General features: G+C 37.6%; 1 protein-coding gene across 1 annotated transcript in view; it reads left to right on the top strand.

Annotated features, from left to right (window-relative positions):
- Positions 1–15,255, top strand: part of LOC136421429 (acetyl-CoA carboxylase-like) — an 82,125-nt gene that overhangs the window by 8,044 nt on the left and 58,826 nt on the right. The window contains exons 2-4 of the mRNA XM_066408727.1: positions 13,600–13,692; positions 14,070–14,240; positions 15,038–15,091. Of these exons, the coding sequence (XP_066264824.1) occupies positions 13,679–13,692; positions 14,070–14,240; positions 15,038–15,091 (239 nt within the window). The 5' untranslated portion in view covers positions 13,600–13,678. The remainder of the gene's footprint in view (positions 1–13,599; positions 13,693–14,069; positions 14,241–15,037; positions 15,092–15,255) is intronic.

Below are 15,255 nucleotides of genomic sequence, written 5' to 3'. Positions count from 1 at the left end.
TGAAAATGAATTGGGTGTGCCCAGAAAGGAAGTCTACTCTATTGATACTTACTAATCCGAATTATTTGAACCAATCGCTGTATCTGACACAAAAGTGCTTGGTTTAGTTTGCTATCCTCCTAATTTCAGGCATCCAATCAGCATCCTTCTTGCTTAAATACGTCAGCACATTAGGCTTATGCATATTCATGAGGCAGGCCAGGATGTGAGTAATGCACTCAGGTATCTAAACAACTGTAAAGGGTCAGGGACGAAGCGTCGTCATGACAACCTGTTGTCATAGCAATCCTTATCTGACTATTACTGCACGTACGCCGGTTGTAGGTTACAACAGGTAGAGGTTAAGTCCCATAGTCTTCATTATTTCGTCATAACAACTTGTTGTGACATTCCTTATCAGATCTACATGTAGTCTCTACCAGGCGACGTCTGAGACTAGCTACACTGGTTATAGATAGACACAGGTAGAGGTAGACCCATATGGTGTTTTTGAGGCAATGAGGGGTAGTGTGTTGTTATCCACTTTAAATGAGGAAAGTCGTGTAAAGTGATTTTCCCAAGGACACAACATTTAGTCAGGAATCTCAGAAATCAAACCTGTTGACGTGTCCACGCCTAACCACCCGCTATTCCCAAGGACACAACAGCTAACCAGAAATGTCTGGGATCAAACCCGTAACCTTTTGATCTTGTGTGCACTTGCCTTAAGCCACCCTGCCATTCTACAACACCTGTAACATTCAAACTGGGGAGAATAATACTGAGTTCGGTGGCCATGGGGTTTCATCTGAGGGAAAATGTGCCCCTTTCCCCAGACCGACTCTCCCATAGCAAATTATTCCCCTATTGTTGCCAAATTCTAGTATCCAAAACACCTTGATCAGCCAGGGCCTTGACCCATTTGACATGAAAGCCTTGCCTAGTGGAGGCTTATCAGATCAGGGAACACCCTAAGGGCATTGTGCTGTATTTAGGCTGTCAATCAGCATACATTATTGAAACCCTCCCACTATAAACTGTATGGAACACATATTGGTAACAGTAACTGTTGATAACCGTCATATTTATGGTATGTCTAACGTCGCTAGCGAAGTCAAGCCAATGAGAAGAACATGCTTATCAGGTCAAACAACACAGTGATTAAGGGAGCTCCAGTGTTTATAGGATTGTGCCAATCAGTAAACATCATTTAATAAACACCCTGACAACAGGACTGTTTTGATCACACATAGGTAATTGTTGATAGCCACCATATTTATTTAACTCAATGACATCATGTATCTAAATATTCCTTATCACGGCCGACAACATGGTACGGCACTCCTGTTCAGCATACATCATAAACACCCTGACTACTACTGATTGAACTGTTTTGATCACACGGTTTGACGGAGCAACAGTTAGTTAAGCCATCATATTTATTTAACTCATGATGTACCTAAAACATTCCTTATTATGTCAGACAACACAGTACTGGGACTCCAATTCAGCATACATCATAAATGCCCTGACTACAGCACTAAAAGACTGTTTTGAACACACGATTAGGCAACAGTAGATAGCCATCATATTCATAATTAACTCGCGTATGTAAAACATTCCTAATCAGATCAGACAAAATAAGACAACACGGTAAGGGCACTCCTGTGTTCGGCATACATCATAAATGCCCTGACTACAGAACTGTTTGGAACACACAGACACAACAGCTTAGTGATCTTTGTGGTCCTGTTGTTGCTATGTCAGGCGTACAGACTATCAGACAAAGACACGAAAAATACAGTCTGGCAAGAGATTAGAGAGTTCTTGAGTGAAGGAAGAGTAAAGTTTTACATGTTCTTGATAGTCTGTATTCCCTACCCAACACGCATTCATACACCTGTTATCATATATTATTAAGTGTTTGATGAATTTCCCCTTGACAGTTGGCTTAGCTTAATACAACAGGTTACATGTCAATAGCACTGGAACAGCATTTCTTCTCCCTAAGTCAGAAACATCATGATTGAGACTCACTGAGAGTGCCGAATCGGATGTAATGAAGTGAAACAAAGATATAATAAGTAGAATTTCTAGAAAGACTGACCTGAGTTTGGTTAGTTGAGGTCTTCAGTCTTAAGTCTTCAGTGAGCCAATTTTTTACAAAGTTTGTAAACGTTAAGAAGTGAGTCTTATTAATGTTGTGTGTTCTTGATGGCCTTGAAGCTTACATCATTGGATAGTAACGGGGGCTTTTCGTTGACGTTTGATTTCATTATACATATAATTTGAATCCCTGGTGACCATGTTGTTTCGCAATTGGATCACAACAGCAGAATGTTTGCGTGTTTTGCAGATGACACTACCAACTGGATTTGGGGTTAAACAGCCGTTTTGGGGGTCCTCACGTTAAATGGGGTTGAAAAGGGGTGAAAAGGAGGGAAAATTCACTCTTTTTATTACCCACTTTTCACTCCTTGGGTCCAGGTAAAATGGGGTAAGGTAGTGTGAAGACTGTAATCCAAGATGACGTCAAAGGAGGAACCTGTATTGTGTGAGGTGCAGCGAGCAAATCAACTTAGCCTTAACCATGTGGAGGTAATGAGGATTTTGTGTTGTAAAGATCAAGGACATTATGAGTATGAGGGATATATGATAGACCGAGTCATTTACAGTAAATTCAAAGTTTATTAATTTAGTGAAAAGGAATTAAAAGAAGACCTTTTGTGAGGGACTTTGCATTGCAGAGAGAAGTCACTGTGAATTTGTCGAGACTATTTATAGTTAATAAGAGAAATGTTTTACCTGAATTTACCTGAATTGCATCTAACTGAATATTCACACCTGTTACATGTAAAAATCAGGCTAGGTGTCATTACCTTGGTTAAACAGGCGTGGTAACCAGGTGTAATTACCTGGGTTAAACAGGTGAGGCTTGTCTGTGATTAACATCTTCTTGCTGTTTGGGGTGATTATGTCATTACCTTTGACAAGAAGGTTATGTTTTCAGTGCTGTTTGTGCGTTTGTCTGTCTGTGTGCTTGTGGAGAGCATAACTTGAGAAGTTGTTGATGGAGGTTAATGATATTTGGTATGTAACTAGGGGTCAGGAAAACAAAGGTCAAGTGCGATAACGGGCCTCGTAGCTGCTTTTACTGTAACAGTTATGGTAATAGGGTTATATTTGGAAAGAGTTTGCAGTCAACACATTTTCCTCAAACCAACAAATTTTATTACATCAAAGGAAAGGAAGACATTTCTAAAACAAAAGTCCCTTTACCAGACTCCACAAAATTACTGAGTACACCGAGGCATAATATCTAATATGTACTGATATCTAGCCTAATGATGATAAGCATATTCATCCTAGTACACTACACACAAAATCAAAACTGTAACATCTAGTTTGATTATTACCTGCAAAATTAAGTCAAGTTTGAAAATCTCATTGACTGCTAGATAATCCACACCCAAGTTACATACAGAAATTGATATGTGATATCACTTTCTTCATAACGTCACATCACAATAGCCAGTCTGTCTATTAGTAGACAATCCAGTTATGTTGTTGTTTGAAATATATAGTTGAATAAATCAAAGGCATTGATTATTGTAGAAACATCAAATCTATTGATAAGCTTATAATTACCAGTCCTGTCCTTTAAGTTAACTCAAACTTACACCCCAACTGACTGTTACTATACAATCAAAGTTTATTGCACAACAACTGTAACGGGTACAATGTATGGCAAGTTCGTAGGTAGTACACAATATCAGGACTTATAAGTCTTTGCTTATTAACAATGCTAATGAATTCTACAAAAGTTAAGTCTACACACTACGGTATCCAATAAGAGTAATACAGAATACATATATGAAGTATATTACATGATACAAGGGAAACATCAATTGCTTGCGTCAGAGATTAATCGATTTCTCTTGAGAAAACAGGCAGATACACTACCAAAAATGATTTTTCTTGTTTTTTCTAGTTTTTTTGTTTTTACTTAATTCGTGGACAAATTTTCTTGAATGAAGAACTTCCATGAAAATGATAAGAATAAATAAGAAAAGCACAAGGGACCATTCCAAGAATCTTGTCTTGTAAATTCTCACAACAAGAAACATTTTCTTATTTTTCTTAGATAAAGAAATAATTTCTATAAAGGATTTTCTCTCATAAGAATTTTCTAGAAATGGAAGTTAAAAGTTCTTGTTTTTCTTGTATGGAGAATCTATTTCTTGCCATGTATAAGAAAATACAAGAATTTTTCTCTCCCCTATCTTCTTTTTCTGGTAGTAAGAAAAAACAAGAATTCAAAATTATGAAAACAAGTAACAACTAGAATTTTATTCTTGAGTGTTCTTTATTTTCGTATCAAGAAACCTTGAGAAAGAAATTCTTGATTTTCTTGGGATGTTTAAGAAAAAAGAAGAATTTTCTTCTTGCCTTTCTTGAGGTATCCTGCTTAGAAAAACAAGAATTTTCAAGATATTTAAGCTAGAAGACAAAGTTCGAGTCATATCTAGAATAATATTCTTGAATGTTCTTGATTTTCGTTTCAAGAACCTTTGAGAAAAAAATTCTTGTTTTTCTTGGGATGTTTAAGAAAATAGAAGAATTTTCTTCTTCCCTTTCTTGGGGTATCCTGCTTAGAAAAACAAGAATTTTCAAGATATTTAAACTAGAAGACAAAGTTCGAGTCAAAACTAGAATAATATTCTTGAATGCTCTTGATTTTCGTATCAAGAAACTTTGAGGAATGCATTTCTTGTTTTTCTTGATAATAATACTTTAAGAAATACAAGAAATACTTTGAAATTCTTATTTGAACTCGTATAATATAATGGTTGTTTCCCGGCTAAGATGAGGCTATTGCAAGAAATAGAAGCCAAGTTAAATTTTCTTTAAAGATCTTGATTGTTCTAGCAAATATCTGCATAAAATTTTGACCAATGGCAACACTTGCCATGTGATCTTTTCCTAACTCCTGATTGGTGGTTTCAAATGCCACAGGCAGTTGACAGCAGGGCCAAAGCTCTGAGAAGTTCATGCCTTCAAGTGCTGTTCACTTCTAATTCTATTTTAATAATAATAATAATAATAATAATAATATCAGGTGTATTTGCAGCCAGTGCCACAGGCAGGTACCCAATGTGTAGGGTAATGAGGCTGTTTAACGTGTTCGAGGCACCTCCTCGAGCACGGGACCCCCGTTTTACGTCCCCCCCGGAAGACGATTTCGTGGAAAGCTTCGTGAGGCTACAGCAATCCGGACGTCCTTGGTTGGTCCCCCATCCAAGCACTGTCCGGACCGCGCGTTGCTTAACTTCCGAGATCGAGGGATCGGGTGTATTGTATTATTTGAAGACTCAAGTCGGTTTCAAAGTCAAAACCCAGGTACAAGAGAACATATACAAGATGGGGATCATGGTCTGAGCCTGCAACAGATGCCAAATTTTGCACGGAAACACTGGATAGCAGTATGGAAAAGGTAAGTGCCCCCCTCCCCACCCGACTGTATGAAAATCAGCTCAACTTTATTTATCATATGAAAAAAAAAGAAGTCAAAGGGCCACTGGATGGTTTAATCGTAAAAAGCATCAAGCATTAGAGATATTGATAAGTATAGCCTCTTTGGGTCCAACTCAAAACATCTTTTTGGTAAATGAATTAATAGATTTTAATCAAAAAGCGATCCGCACACATTGGAATATTACATTCCACCTCTGAGGGGTGGACTATTTTAAACGTATTGTTTCTGGAAAACATATATAAGGATAGGTTAAAGAATGATAAAACATATGATGTGTTTTGTGAAGAAATCAATTCAATTTGAACTTTCACATCTAGAAGCTGGAAGTTAGTTAGCTCAACTCAGAAAGTAAAAATTAATGACATAGTCTTCATTTCCCCCCCAGATGTTGGAAGATGCCAATGGGAATGCCAATGTCAACAGAAATGGGCTTGAAGGGTTTGGTTTCCATAGTCGAAGATGATCATCTGTTAACACTGCCAAGTCAGATGAGGCTGCTCTACACCACCTTCCAAGACGATAAAGAATTATATATTATAAAATATATCATATGTAATAAATCATATAGCATGGTAATTACATAGCAGTTTGTAATCTTTATGTTCTTTCAGTTTCAGTAGGCTTTGTATCAAAATTAGTTTTGGTATTTGTACAACAATATTGTATATAATGTATATTATTATTATACCTATTATTTTTGAAAAAATACACTGTAAAGCTTTGGCAATGTCATTTTTTTTATACCAGACTCCACAATTTACAGAAATATTAAGCCATCAACATGTCATTTTAACTGTAACTCTTGGAGTGAGATTCTTCTTGTAAGAACATCAGTCTTAAGAGTAAGAAAACATTTCTAGGTAGCAAGAATTGTGTTCTTGAAGTAAGAAAAGTATTCTTGTTGTAAGAAGATTAATCTTAGAAGTAAGCAAACATTTCTTGACAGCAAGAATTGTGCTCTTGGTGGAAGAAAAGTATTCTTGGTGTAAGAATATTAATCTTAGAAGTAAGAAAAAAATTCTTGGCAGCAAGAATTGTGCTCTTGATATAAGAAAAGTATTGTTGTTGTAAGAAGATTAATCTTAGAAGTAAGCAAACATTTCTTGGCAGCAAGAATTGTGCTCTTGATGTAAGAAAAATATTCTTGGTGTAAGAATATTAATCTTAGAAGTAAGAATACATTTCTTGGTAGCAAGAATTGTGCTCTTGATATAAGAAAAGCATTCTTGTTATAAGAAGATCGATTATAGAAGTAAGAAAACATTTCTTGGTAGCAAGAATTCTGCTCTTGATATAAGAAAATTATTCTTGGAGTAAGAAGATTAATCTTAGAAGTAAGAATACATTTCTTGGTAGCAAGAATTGTGCTCTTGATATAAGAAAAGTATTATTGGTGTAAGAATATTAATCTTAGAAGTAAGCAAACATTTCTTGGTAGCAAGAATTGTGCTCTTGATATAAGAAAAAATATTCTTGGTGTAAGAATATTAATCTTAGAAGTAAGCAAACATTTCTTGGTAGCAAGAATTGTGCTCTTGATGTAAGAAGATTAATCTTAGAAGTAAGAAAACATTTCTTGGCATTAAACAATCTTTGCTCTTGATGCAAGAAAAGTATGCTTATTGTAAGAAGATCAATCTTAGAAGTAAGAAAGCATTTTCTAAGCAGCAAGAATTATGTTCTTGAGGTGAGAAAAATATTCTTTGTATAAGAAGATCAGCTCTAGAGGTAAGAAAGTATTTCTAGGCGATAACAATTTTTGCCCCTGAAGCGAGAAAAGGATTCTTGATGTAAGAAGATGAATCTTGATGTAAGAAAACATTTCTCAGCAAAAAGCATGTTTGGTCTTGAAGTGAGGGAAATATTCTTAGTGTAAGAAACTAAATCTTGAAAATAAGAAAGCAGTTCTAGGTATTAAGATTGCAGGTCTTAAGTAGAGAAATGCATTCTTGTTATAAGAACAAAAAACTTGAAAAGAAGAAAGGATTTCTTGGCTGTAAGAATTTTGGTCTTGAAGTAAGAAAATACGTGTTGGTATAAGAACCTAAATCTTAGAATAAGAAAGTAGTTCTTGCTATCAAGAATTTTGGTCTTAAGAAGAGAAATGCATTCTTTTTGTAAGAACATAAAAGCTAGCAGTAAGAAACCATTTCTAGGCAGTAAAGTTTTGGTCAAGAATACCAGCCTTTAAGTGAGAAATTAATTCTTAGTATAAGAACCTCAGATCCATGTGTCTGAATCAAGAATATGCATAGAAAAAAAATCTTACTGCAAGAATTACTTTCCGGCAGTAACCAAGGTCATTTTTATAAGAAAGATTTTCTTACTACAAGAAAAAGCTCAGTAAGTAAAAAATTGCTTAATTCGTGGACAAAACCCTTTTCTTGAATACAGAAAAATTTGCTTGCATGAAGTAATATTTTTCTGTATGTAAGAAAAAACTAGAATACAAGAAATGGCATTTTTGGTAGTGTATGTATTGGCCTATGTACAAGGAAATTGCGTCAGGACATGACATAAGTAAATTGAACGTTTCTGAGCTTGTCTTAGATAGTAAAGTTATATTTGAATTGCGGGTGATAACATTCATAAGTGTCTGTCTTTCTTCATTATACGTGGGACATGTTAACAGAAAGTGGAATTCATCTTCAACAATATGTTTGCAGGTAGGACAACGTCTCTGAGTGGCTGGTACATTATGATGACGACCTTTCTCTATTTCTAAACAGTGTGCGCTAATTCGCAGTTTGGTTATGTTCGCAACAAATGATCTATTTTGGATTGAGGAAAGATACTTCTCAAATATAAAGTCAGTTTTGAATTTAGAATAGGTTTGTAGCTTGCTGTAACTTCTAATCTCTTGCCTCCAGCCAGAAACAAACGTGTCTTTCAGGCGTTCTTTGAACACGTTACCAAAATGCTTGGCGTCAACTGTTGGGTTTAGCCAAACATTTTGGAAGCCGTGTCGGCATAATATATCTCGCACATGAACGGCCCAGTCCTGCTCCTGTTCTACAGCAATATGATAAGCTTTTTTAACTATTCTGTCATTAGGAAGGTTTTGTATTCTAATCCAATATTTGATAAGTTGTGTCTGGGCTTCTATATACAGTGGAAATGTGCCGAGTTCACCCCTTACGGCGGCATTAACGGAACTTCTGGGAACTTGAAGTAGCGTTTTACAGTAATTGAGGAGAACATACTCTAGATCGGACACTTCATACGATGATTTGGGATGATGCAACGATATATTTTGGTTAGCTAGTAGTTTTGATTGGTACAGAATGTTTAATTTATCATTATATTTCTTAAAGCGAACTAAAACAGGACGAGACGACGACACATCGCATTTCTTTCCAATACGTGCAACCTTTAGGAGAGGCACATTTGTGCCCAATATCGGCGAAAATATATCATATATTGTTTCTCTAATGTTTTCAGCGGGACTTTCCTGTACACCGTTAAGAATCAAATCCCTACATTGAATGTTTGGCCCCAGTATTTCAGCGCAGTAAAGTAAGATAGGTTTAACTAAACTATTGAACAGATCGAGGGCAAGAGAAATGGATGGATTGTAGTTTGATGCTAGCAAAGATTTGAGTTTAAAGGAAGCACGTAGAGCTTTTAAACGCAATTGCTTAGTAGCACGTGCGAATGAACCCGTAGGGGTTATATCTACCCCTAAGTATGTATAAAACTGTGCGATGTTAATTATATACATGTTCTAACATGCTGAAGTTGCTAATTTGAATTCAACAATTTTTAGCAATCTATTATGATAAAATCATTCTATTACTTAGCTTTGTTTTTCTCTCCCCAACCATAATGCTATATGATAATATTAGAAATGTTTTGTCATAACCCTCCATACAAAAAGAATATGATTACTTTTTAAAATTATTCTACTGCTTTATAGAAACAGCACTTTTGTGCTAGCCAGAAAAGTCTATAAAGTAAGTATATATATATAATGTAATTATACTAAATACAATATAAGGATTTCAACCACAGTGCCAGCCATAATATACAAAAAAGCCAGTAACGTTATCATAATATTTAATTGTCCTATCTCATTCGATACATGAATCTCCATTGAAGTGAATATTGTTGGAACTGTGTTGCTTTGTTGAAAGTTTTGTTCGCTTTGAAATTTATAAAACACCATCAATGTCTTTCTCTGTGGCCTTGGATCCCCCTCATCCCATAGTGTTACACAGGGCTTACATTCTGGTGCCAAGGCAGAAAACCTAAAATTCATGTTTTAACTGGGTAGAAAAAAAAGGAAAAAACAGTTGTATGATAGACCAAAGTTATTGAGTTTCCATGCTTTTTTTGATTGTTTTAGTAAGTTTGCGGCTTATAGGGTCTGTTTAGTTCAGGTTTACATCATCAGAGTTTTGAGCAGGAGTGCAGACAGCAGAAGCAGGGGGAGGTGGTAGGGAGAACCATGCAGGTCGCTCGCAGCACTGGTACCGGTGTTGCACACAAGTTTACCATCTTTCAGTGTTAGTGGGTATGTCATGTTATTAGAACCTGCACATCTGACCTGCTTTATTATATCTAGAGAACAAGTTAGTCCTGTCTGATTGAGCCTCCCACAGTAACATTGCCAGGGGTTGTTGTTAAGGGCAACAGCTGGGATAGAAGAAAGCTCAATACAGACTGTGGGGGTGAGTAGGTCTCTGGCTGTTATCTGGTTGGAGATCAGAATCAGCCCTTGGAAGAAGGGAAGAATTGAAAATGCATCCGGAGGGATGTTTGATATCTGGTTGGAGGTCAGGTCCAGCAATTGGAGGTTGGGGACATTTGAAAATACACCTTTCAGTGTGGAGATGCTTGATATCTGGTTGTAGGACAGATCCAGATTTATTAGGCTGGGGACATTTGAAAATGCACCCAGAGGGATGTTTGATATCCGGTTGTAGGGCAGGGACAGTTGTAGGAGCTGGGTTAGGTTTGAAAGGCCACCTTCAATGTCATAATCACTTATCCCCATGTTGGAAAGGATCAAAACTTGGAGCTTGGGCAGATTTACGAATGAATTAAACTGAATTCCGGGAGGAGGTTTCGGGAGGGAGACTATATTTCTTATGTTCAACTCCAGGAGCTGGGGAAGATCCGAGAATGCAGAAGCCTCGATGAAACCAATACGGTTGTCGGTCAAAAACACTTTTTTGAGCTGGGCCAGGTTTGAAAATGCACGAGATTCTATGCTTGTTATGTTGTTACCACCAAGGATGATGTTTTGGACCTGGGGTAGATTTGAGAATGCACCAGACAAAATACTAGGCATCGAGATACATCCCAGGGTCAAAAATTGGAGCTGGGGTAGGTACGGGAAAGTTTCTAAAGAGTCATTAAGTCGGCTGTCTTGCAAAGTCAATCCAGTTGTGTTTGTAGGTACATTAAGGCCCTGTGGAAGCCTTGTAATACTGGAACAGACACATGCTTTATATTCACAGGTGCAGGCGGCATCTGTTTGCCCAGAGCCCTGCAGCACGATCAGCAGCAGCACCAGAACACTCTTCAGCTGGGTCCACATTTCGTCTGGAATAAAGACAGAATGTACATTTAATCCTGATGTAGCTATAATGTCATTGAGCTTGAACATGATTTTAATAGAGCCCAGTCATGATCAGTTTGTATGTTTAATTTAGTACCATAAATTTGTCAACTTTCAGTTGTTTTTGAAAATTTCCACTGTACATGTACTTATTATCGTATTCTACTTCACCAATAGACTACAGCTTTGTGAAGAAAATTGAAGTGAAGTCTACTACAGGTCTAGTATACTATTCAGGCACTAAGGTTTTCTAGTACGACAGTTCCAAAGAACAACTATAAAGTCTTCCTAATGTAAATAGACTGAACAGTTGAAGGGATTTCAACCCACCTTAGCAGTGATTCCAGGGCAAGATTTTGTTCAGTAATGTTATAAACTCCACACGCCTCACTGGTAACTTGATATGAGGAATTCGAAGAACTGCCTGCAAAATGCACACAGGAATACATGTAATCATTTGTAATCAGTGAATCACATAGTGAAGGACAGTTCATTGATCAACAATTGTCAGGAACTTTCTAATGATGTCATTTTATAGATTTGCTAAGGCAACATTACTTTACTCTGCACCAAATGCTGCAGCTTTGCAAGAAAATTATTAAACTGTAACACTTTTGAAACAATCACACCTGTGCAAAATCAGTGCAGCCCAGGTGTGATTACCTGGGTAAAGCAGTTGAGGTTCACCTGTGCAGAGCCAGTGCAGCCCAGGTGTCATTACCTGGGTAAACAGGTGAGGCTCACCTGTGATTGACGTTTTGTTGCCTTTGGGGCTGATCGTTTGTCTGGATTGTTTCCGAACAGATTTTTCAGACACTCATTCTAATATACCACTTTTGTGTCAATGTTTCCTCTTTTAATCATCATTTCAATAACTGAAGATTTTGCTTTGCTCCCGTTCGACAAATTTAAGTAAAACTCTTGTGCAGTTACATGTAGTAGGGTTATGATAACAAGATGTGTTATCACTGACAGAAGATTGTGTAGTCAGAAAATTCCAGATCTCTTTAAGCATTATATCCTGAGCTCGTATTAGTGGATTTATAGAAAATGGAAATCTTGGACACTTAACACCAACTGGATTTATGGTTTAACGGACATTTTGGGGGTCCTCATGCATATCACCCCAAATGGGATAAAAAGGAGGGAAAGTCACTTTTTTCAACCCCTGCATGTTCACTCCAGGCAAAATGGGATGAGGACCCCCAAAATGTCTGTTTAACCCCAAATCCAGTTGGTAGTGGGAACATTTAGTTGCTTAACATGACTGCTGTTGAGAAGAGCACAGTAGCCAGATCTTTGCTGGGTTTTTTTTCCCATTTCCTTGTCGCCATTTTGACATGGCAAATGAAGCAAACATTTCAGCTAACATTGTCCCTTTCTGTGAAATCATTGTCAAAATACCCACAACCAAGTGCCATGTAGATCTAGAGTTAGGTAAGAAGAGGTAGAAATACTGACCTGGTTCAGATGATTGAAAACCTTCTGTCAGGAAACTTCTTCTTGTAATCAGAGCGACGTTTAAGAAGTGCGCCCTCAGTGTTGTTCTTGACGGCTGTGAAGGTTGTTGGATGGGTTGGAGGTTTGCCTGCCTGAGATTCGTGATGCCTTCCAGCAATAAGTCAATAACCTAGACCTAACCATGTGGAGGTAATGAGGTGTATGTGTTGCATAGACTAAAATAGTCTCAGATTGCATTTTATTTTCAAGTTATTGCTAACAGAAAATTAGATTAAATTTAAAGCAGAAGTTTGGGTCTTTGGAGTGCAGAGAGAAGCAATCCTGAGACAGAAAAGGAAATGTCTAAGACTTATTGTTAACAGAACATTCACACCTGTAGAAGCTCTGCAGCCCAGGTGTCATTACCTGGGTAAGCCAGGTGTGGCTTACCTGTGATTGGCATCTTGTTGCCTTTGGGGTGATTTTTAATTTTTTGTTGTTGTTAACTTATAGGATGTCTGTTTCCTAAAAATTCGAAGGTACATAGTACACGTTCTGATTTTGAATTCAAAGTTACCGTTCTTTTTTTTTTTTGTGTTTCAAACTGAAGGTGAAGAAATTATAACAATCTGAAATTCTTGAAACTTTTCCCTGTGTGATACTAAGAAAAGCAGTGCTTGCTGGTCCTTAGTTATCTTTCAGATCAGGGGATAAAATTTTCGACCACCCTTGCCTAGGGCAAGGAGTGATTTCATGATGTAGAAGTCAACAACACAAATCTTACCTCAGCTGTAACTTTCAACGTTTACAGGCCTGTTTTAGTTCATTACATGATTGCCATGTTCACTTGCAATTATTCTGCAATAAAGTTACAAAATTGATAGATTCATTGATTGATTGATTTTTGTCCTAGAATGGATATCAGTATGGTGCGATTTTCTTTGTGGCTGGATTAAACGTTAAGATGTTAATAAGAAAAAAAGACTTTGTAGCGCTGTTGTTACATGATATAACAATACAAAGTCTTTTTTCTTAAAATGTTTCTTTCAATCATTGAAAATTTAAGGCTTGTGTTTTGTAGTTCTCAGACAAAAGACTGATAATCGTCCTCCAACACTAACGACCTTGGTTTGACCTTTTGCTCAAAGACAGCAGCAGCCATGTTGGGCAGAGGGTAGGTCACAGGTCATGTGGATGGTGGTCTATAAATGGTGTGTAACAGGCTATAATAAACAAGCTATGATGAACAAGCTATAATGTGTTGGAAATGGTGGTTTGCCGAAGGGATGAGGGTGGTCTGTATCTATCTCCTTATTGGCCAACTGAGATAACCAACCAGTTGCCTGCATACTCCCGATCGAGCTAGCCTGGAGTTCAGCCTTCTTAGCTTTGGTCCTTTCACTTCTCTGCGTAGTATCTAAAAGATGTAAAACTGGATTGAGATCACTTATATATTGACAAAAATCAAAGACTGAATAAAAAATGTGGTCCAATATTTGTGTTGGCAGTTGCAGTGCAACTTTGATTAGAACTGTTAACTTTGTTTTCCAGCAGTCTCCCGTCTATCGTGGTCACCATGGCGGAGCGAAGCGAGGGGTCAGAGCAGCCGACCTCGTCTGACAACACGACCGCTGACGTTTCTCCGCTCAGCGACTCGGCAACGTCCAGCGAGGAGTTCGTCATGTGCTCTCACCCGGAGGGTCAGGGGGCACCGGCTGCCAAGTAAGTCTGCACAATATAAGCGGCAGCAAGACTGCTTTGGATGATATTGAGGAGGGAGGAGAGATTTGATAAGTGTGTTGGGTTCTTTTTCGTGACGTAGAGGTTTGACGCCTGAGGCTCCCCAATACACCTACCTACCTACCTACCTAGTCCCTTGACCTCCGGGTCGTTGGGGGGACAAGGTAGCAGTGAAGATACACACACACCAGTATATCAATACACACAGGTACTCAAATAAAGGAGCACGACTGCTTTGAATGATATTGACAATTAAGGATAGATTTGATAAGTGTGTTGGGTTCTTTTACGTGCAGAGGTTTGACGCCTGAGGCTCCCTTTACACAGGCTAAACCACCTCTCTGAATAGCAATCTGATGGTATCGTATCATCTGTTTTTTGTCACGAGACTGAACAAAAGATTATAAACCAGATAGTGAGTGTACATGTGTGTGTATGTGATCTTAGTCCTAGTTTCTAATATCCCAAGTTTGTAACGTAGAACACTTGTTTCACCAGCCCAAGGTGATCACTATAATGGATAATGGATAACTGTACGTAGACTACAGTGTGTATCAAAAGAAATCATTTTGTCTTGAATTTGAAGTTAACAATGTACTAGACTTTTCTCTCATGATGTCAATTCTTCACAGGATCAGATTGGTAAAATTGTTAGTAAAATTAATGTATTTATAACTTTGTTATTGACCAAGTTATTGAGCCATCTGAGTGACCTTGAAGTTGAAGGTCGTTATGACCTTGAAGTTGAAGGTCGTTTGACAGCTGTGGTCCCTTTCTAGCCGTGAGACGTTGGCGGGTGCCGATGCAGGAGACAGCAGAAGGGGCAGGAGAAGGTGAAACTAACGTTTCTCGTCACTAACGCCGCACAAAACTGATGAAAGTATTAAAAGAAAAATTGAAAAATGATGCCAAAGATCATGCCAGGCTATGAAATAAAAGCTTGAATCTGATGCCAAATTTGCTTGTTGAAATTTGCCTACCATGAGTTGCAGGAGAA

This window comes from Branchiostoma lanceolatum, chromosome 16, assembly GCF_035083965.1.
Source record: "Branchiostoma lanceolatum isolate klBraLanc5 chromosome 16, klBraLanc5.hap2, whole genome shotgun sequence".
Taxonomy (NCBI): domain Eukaryota; kingdom Metazoa; phylum Chordata; class Leptocardii; order Amphioxiformes; family Branchiostomatidae; genus Branchiostoma; species Branchiostoma lanceolatum.
The sequence above is the reverse complement of the archived record's forward strand: the minus strand, read 5'-3'. Positions and strand labels throughout refer to the sequence as shown.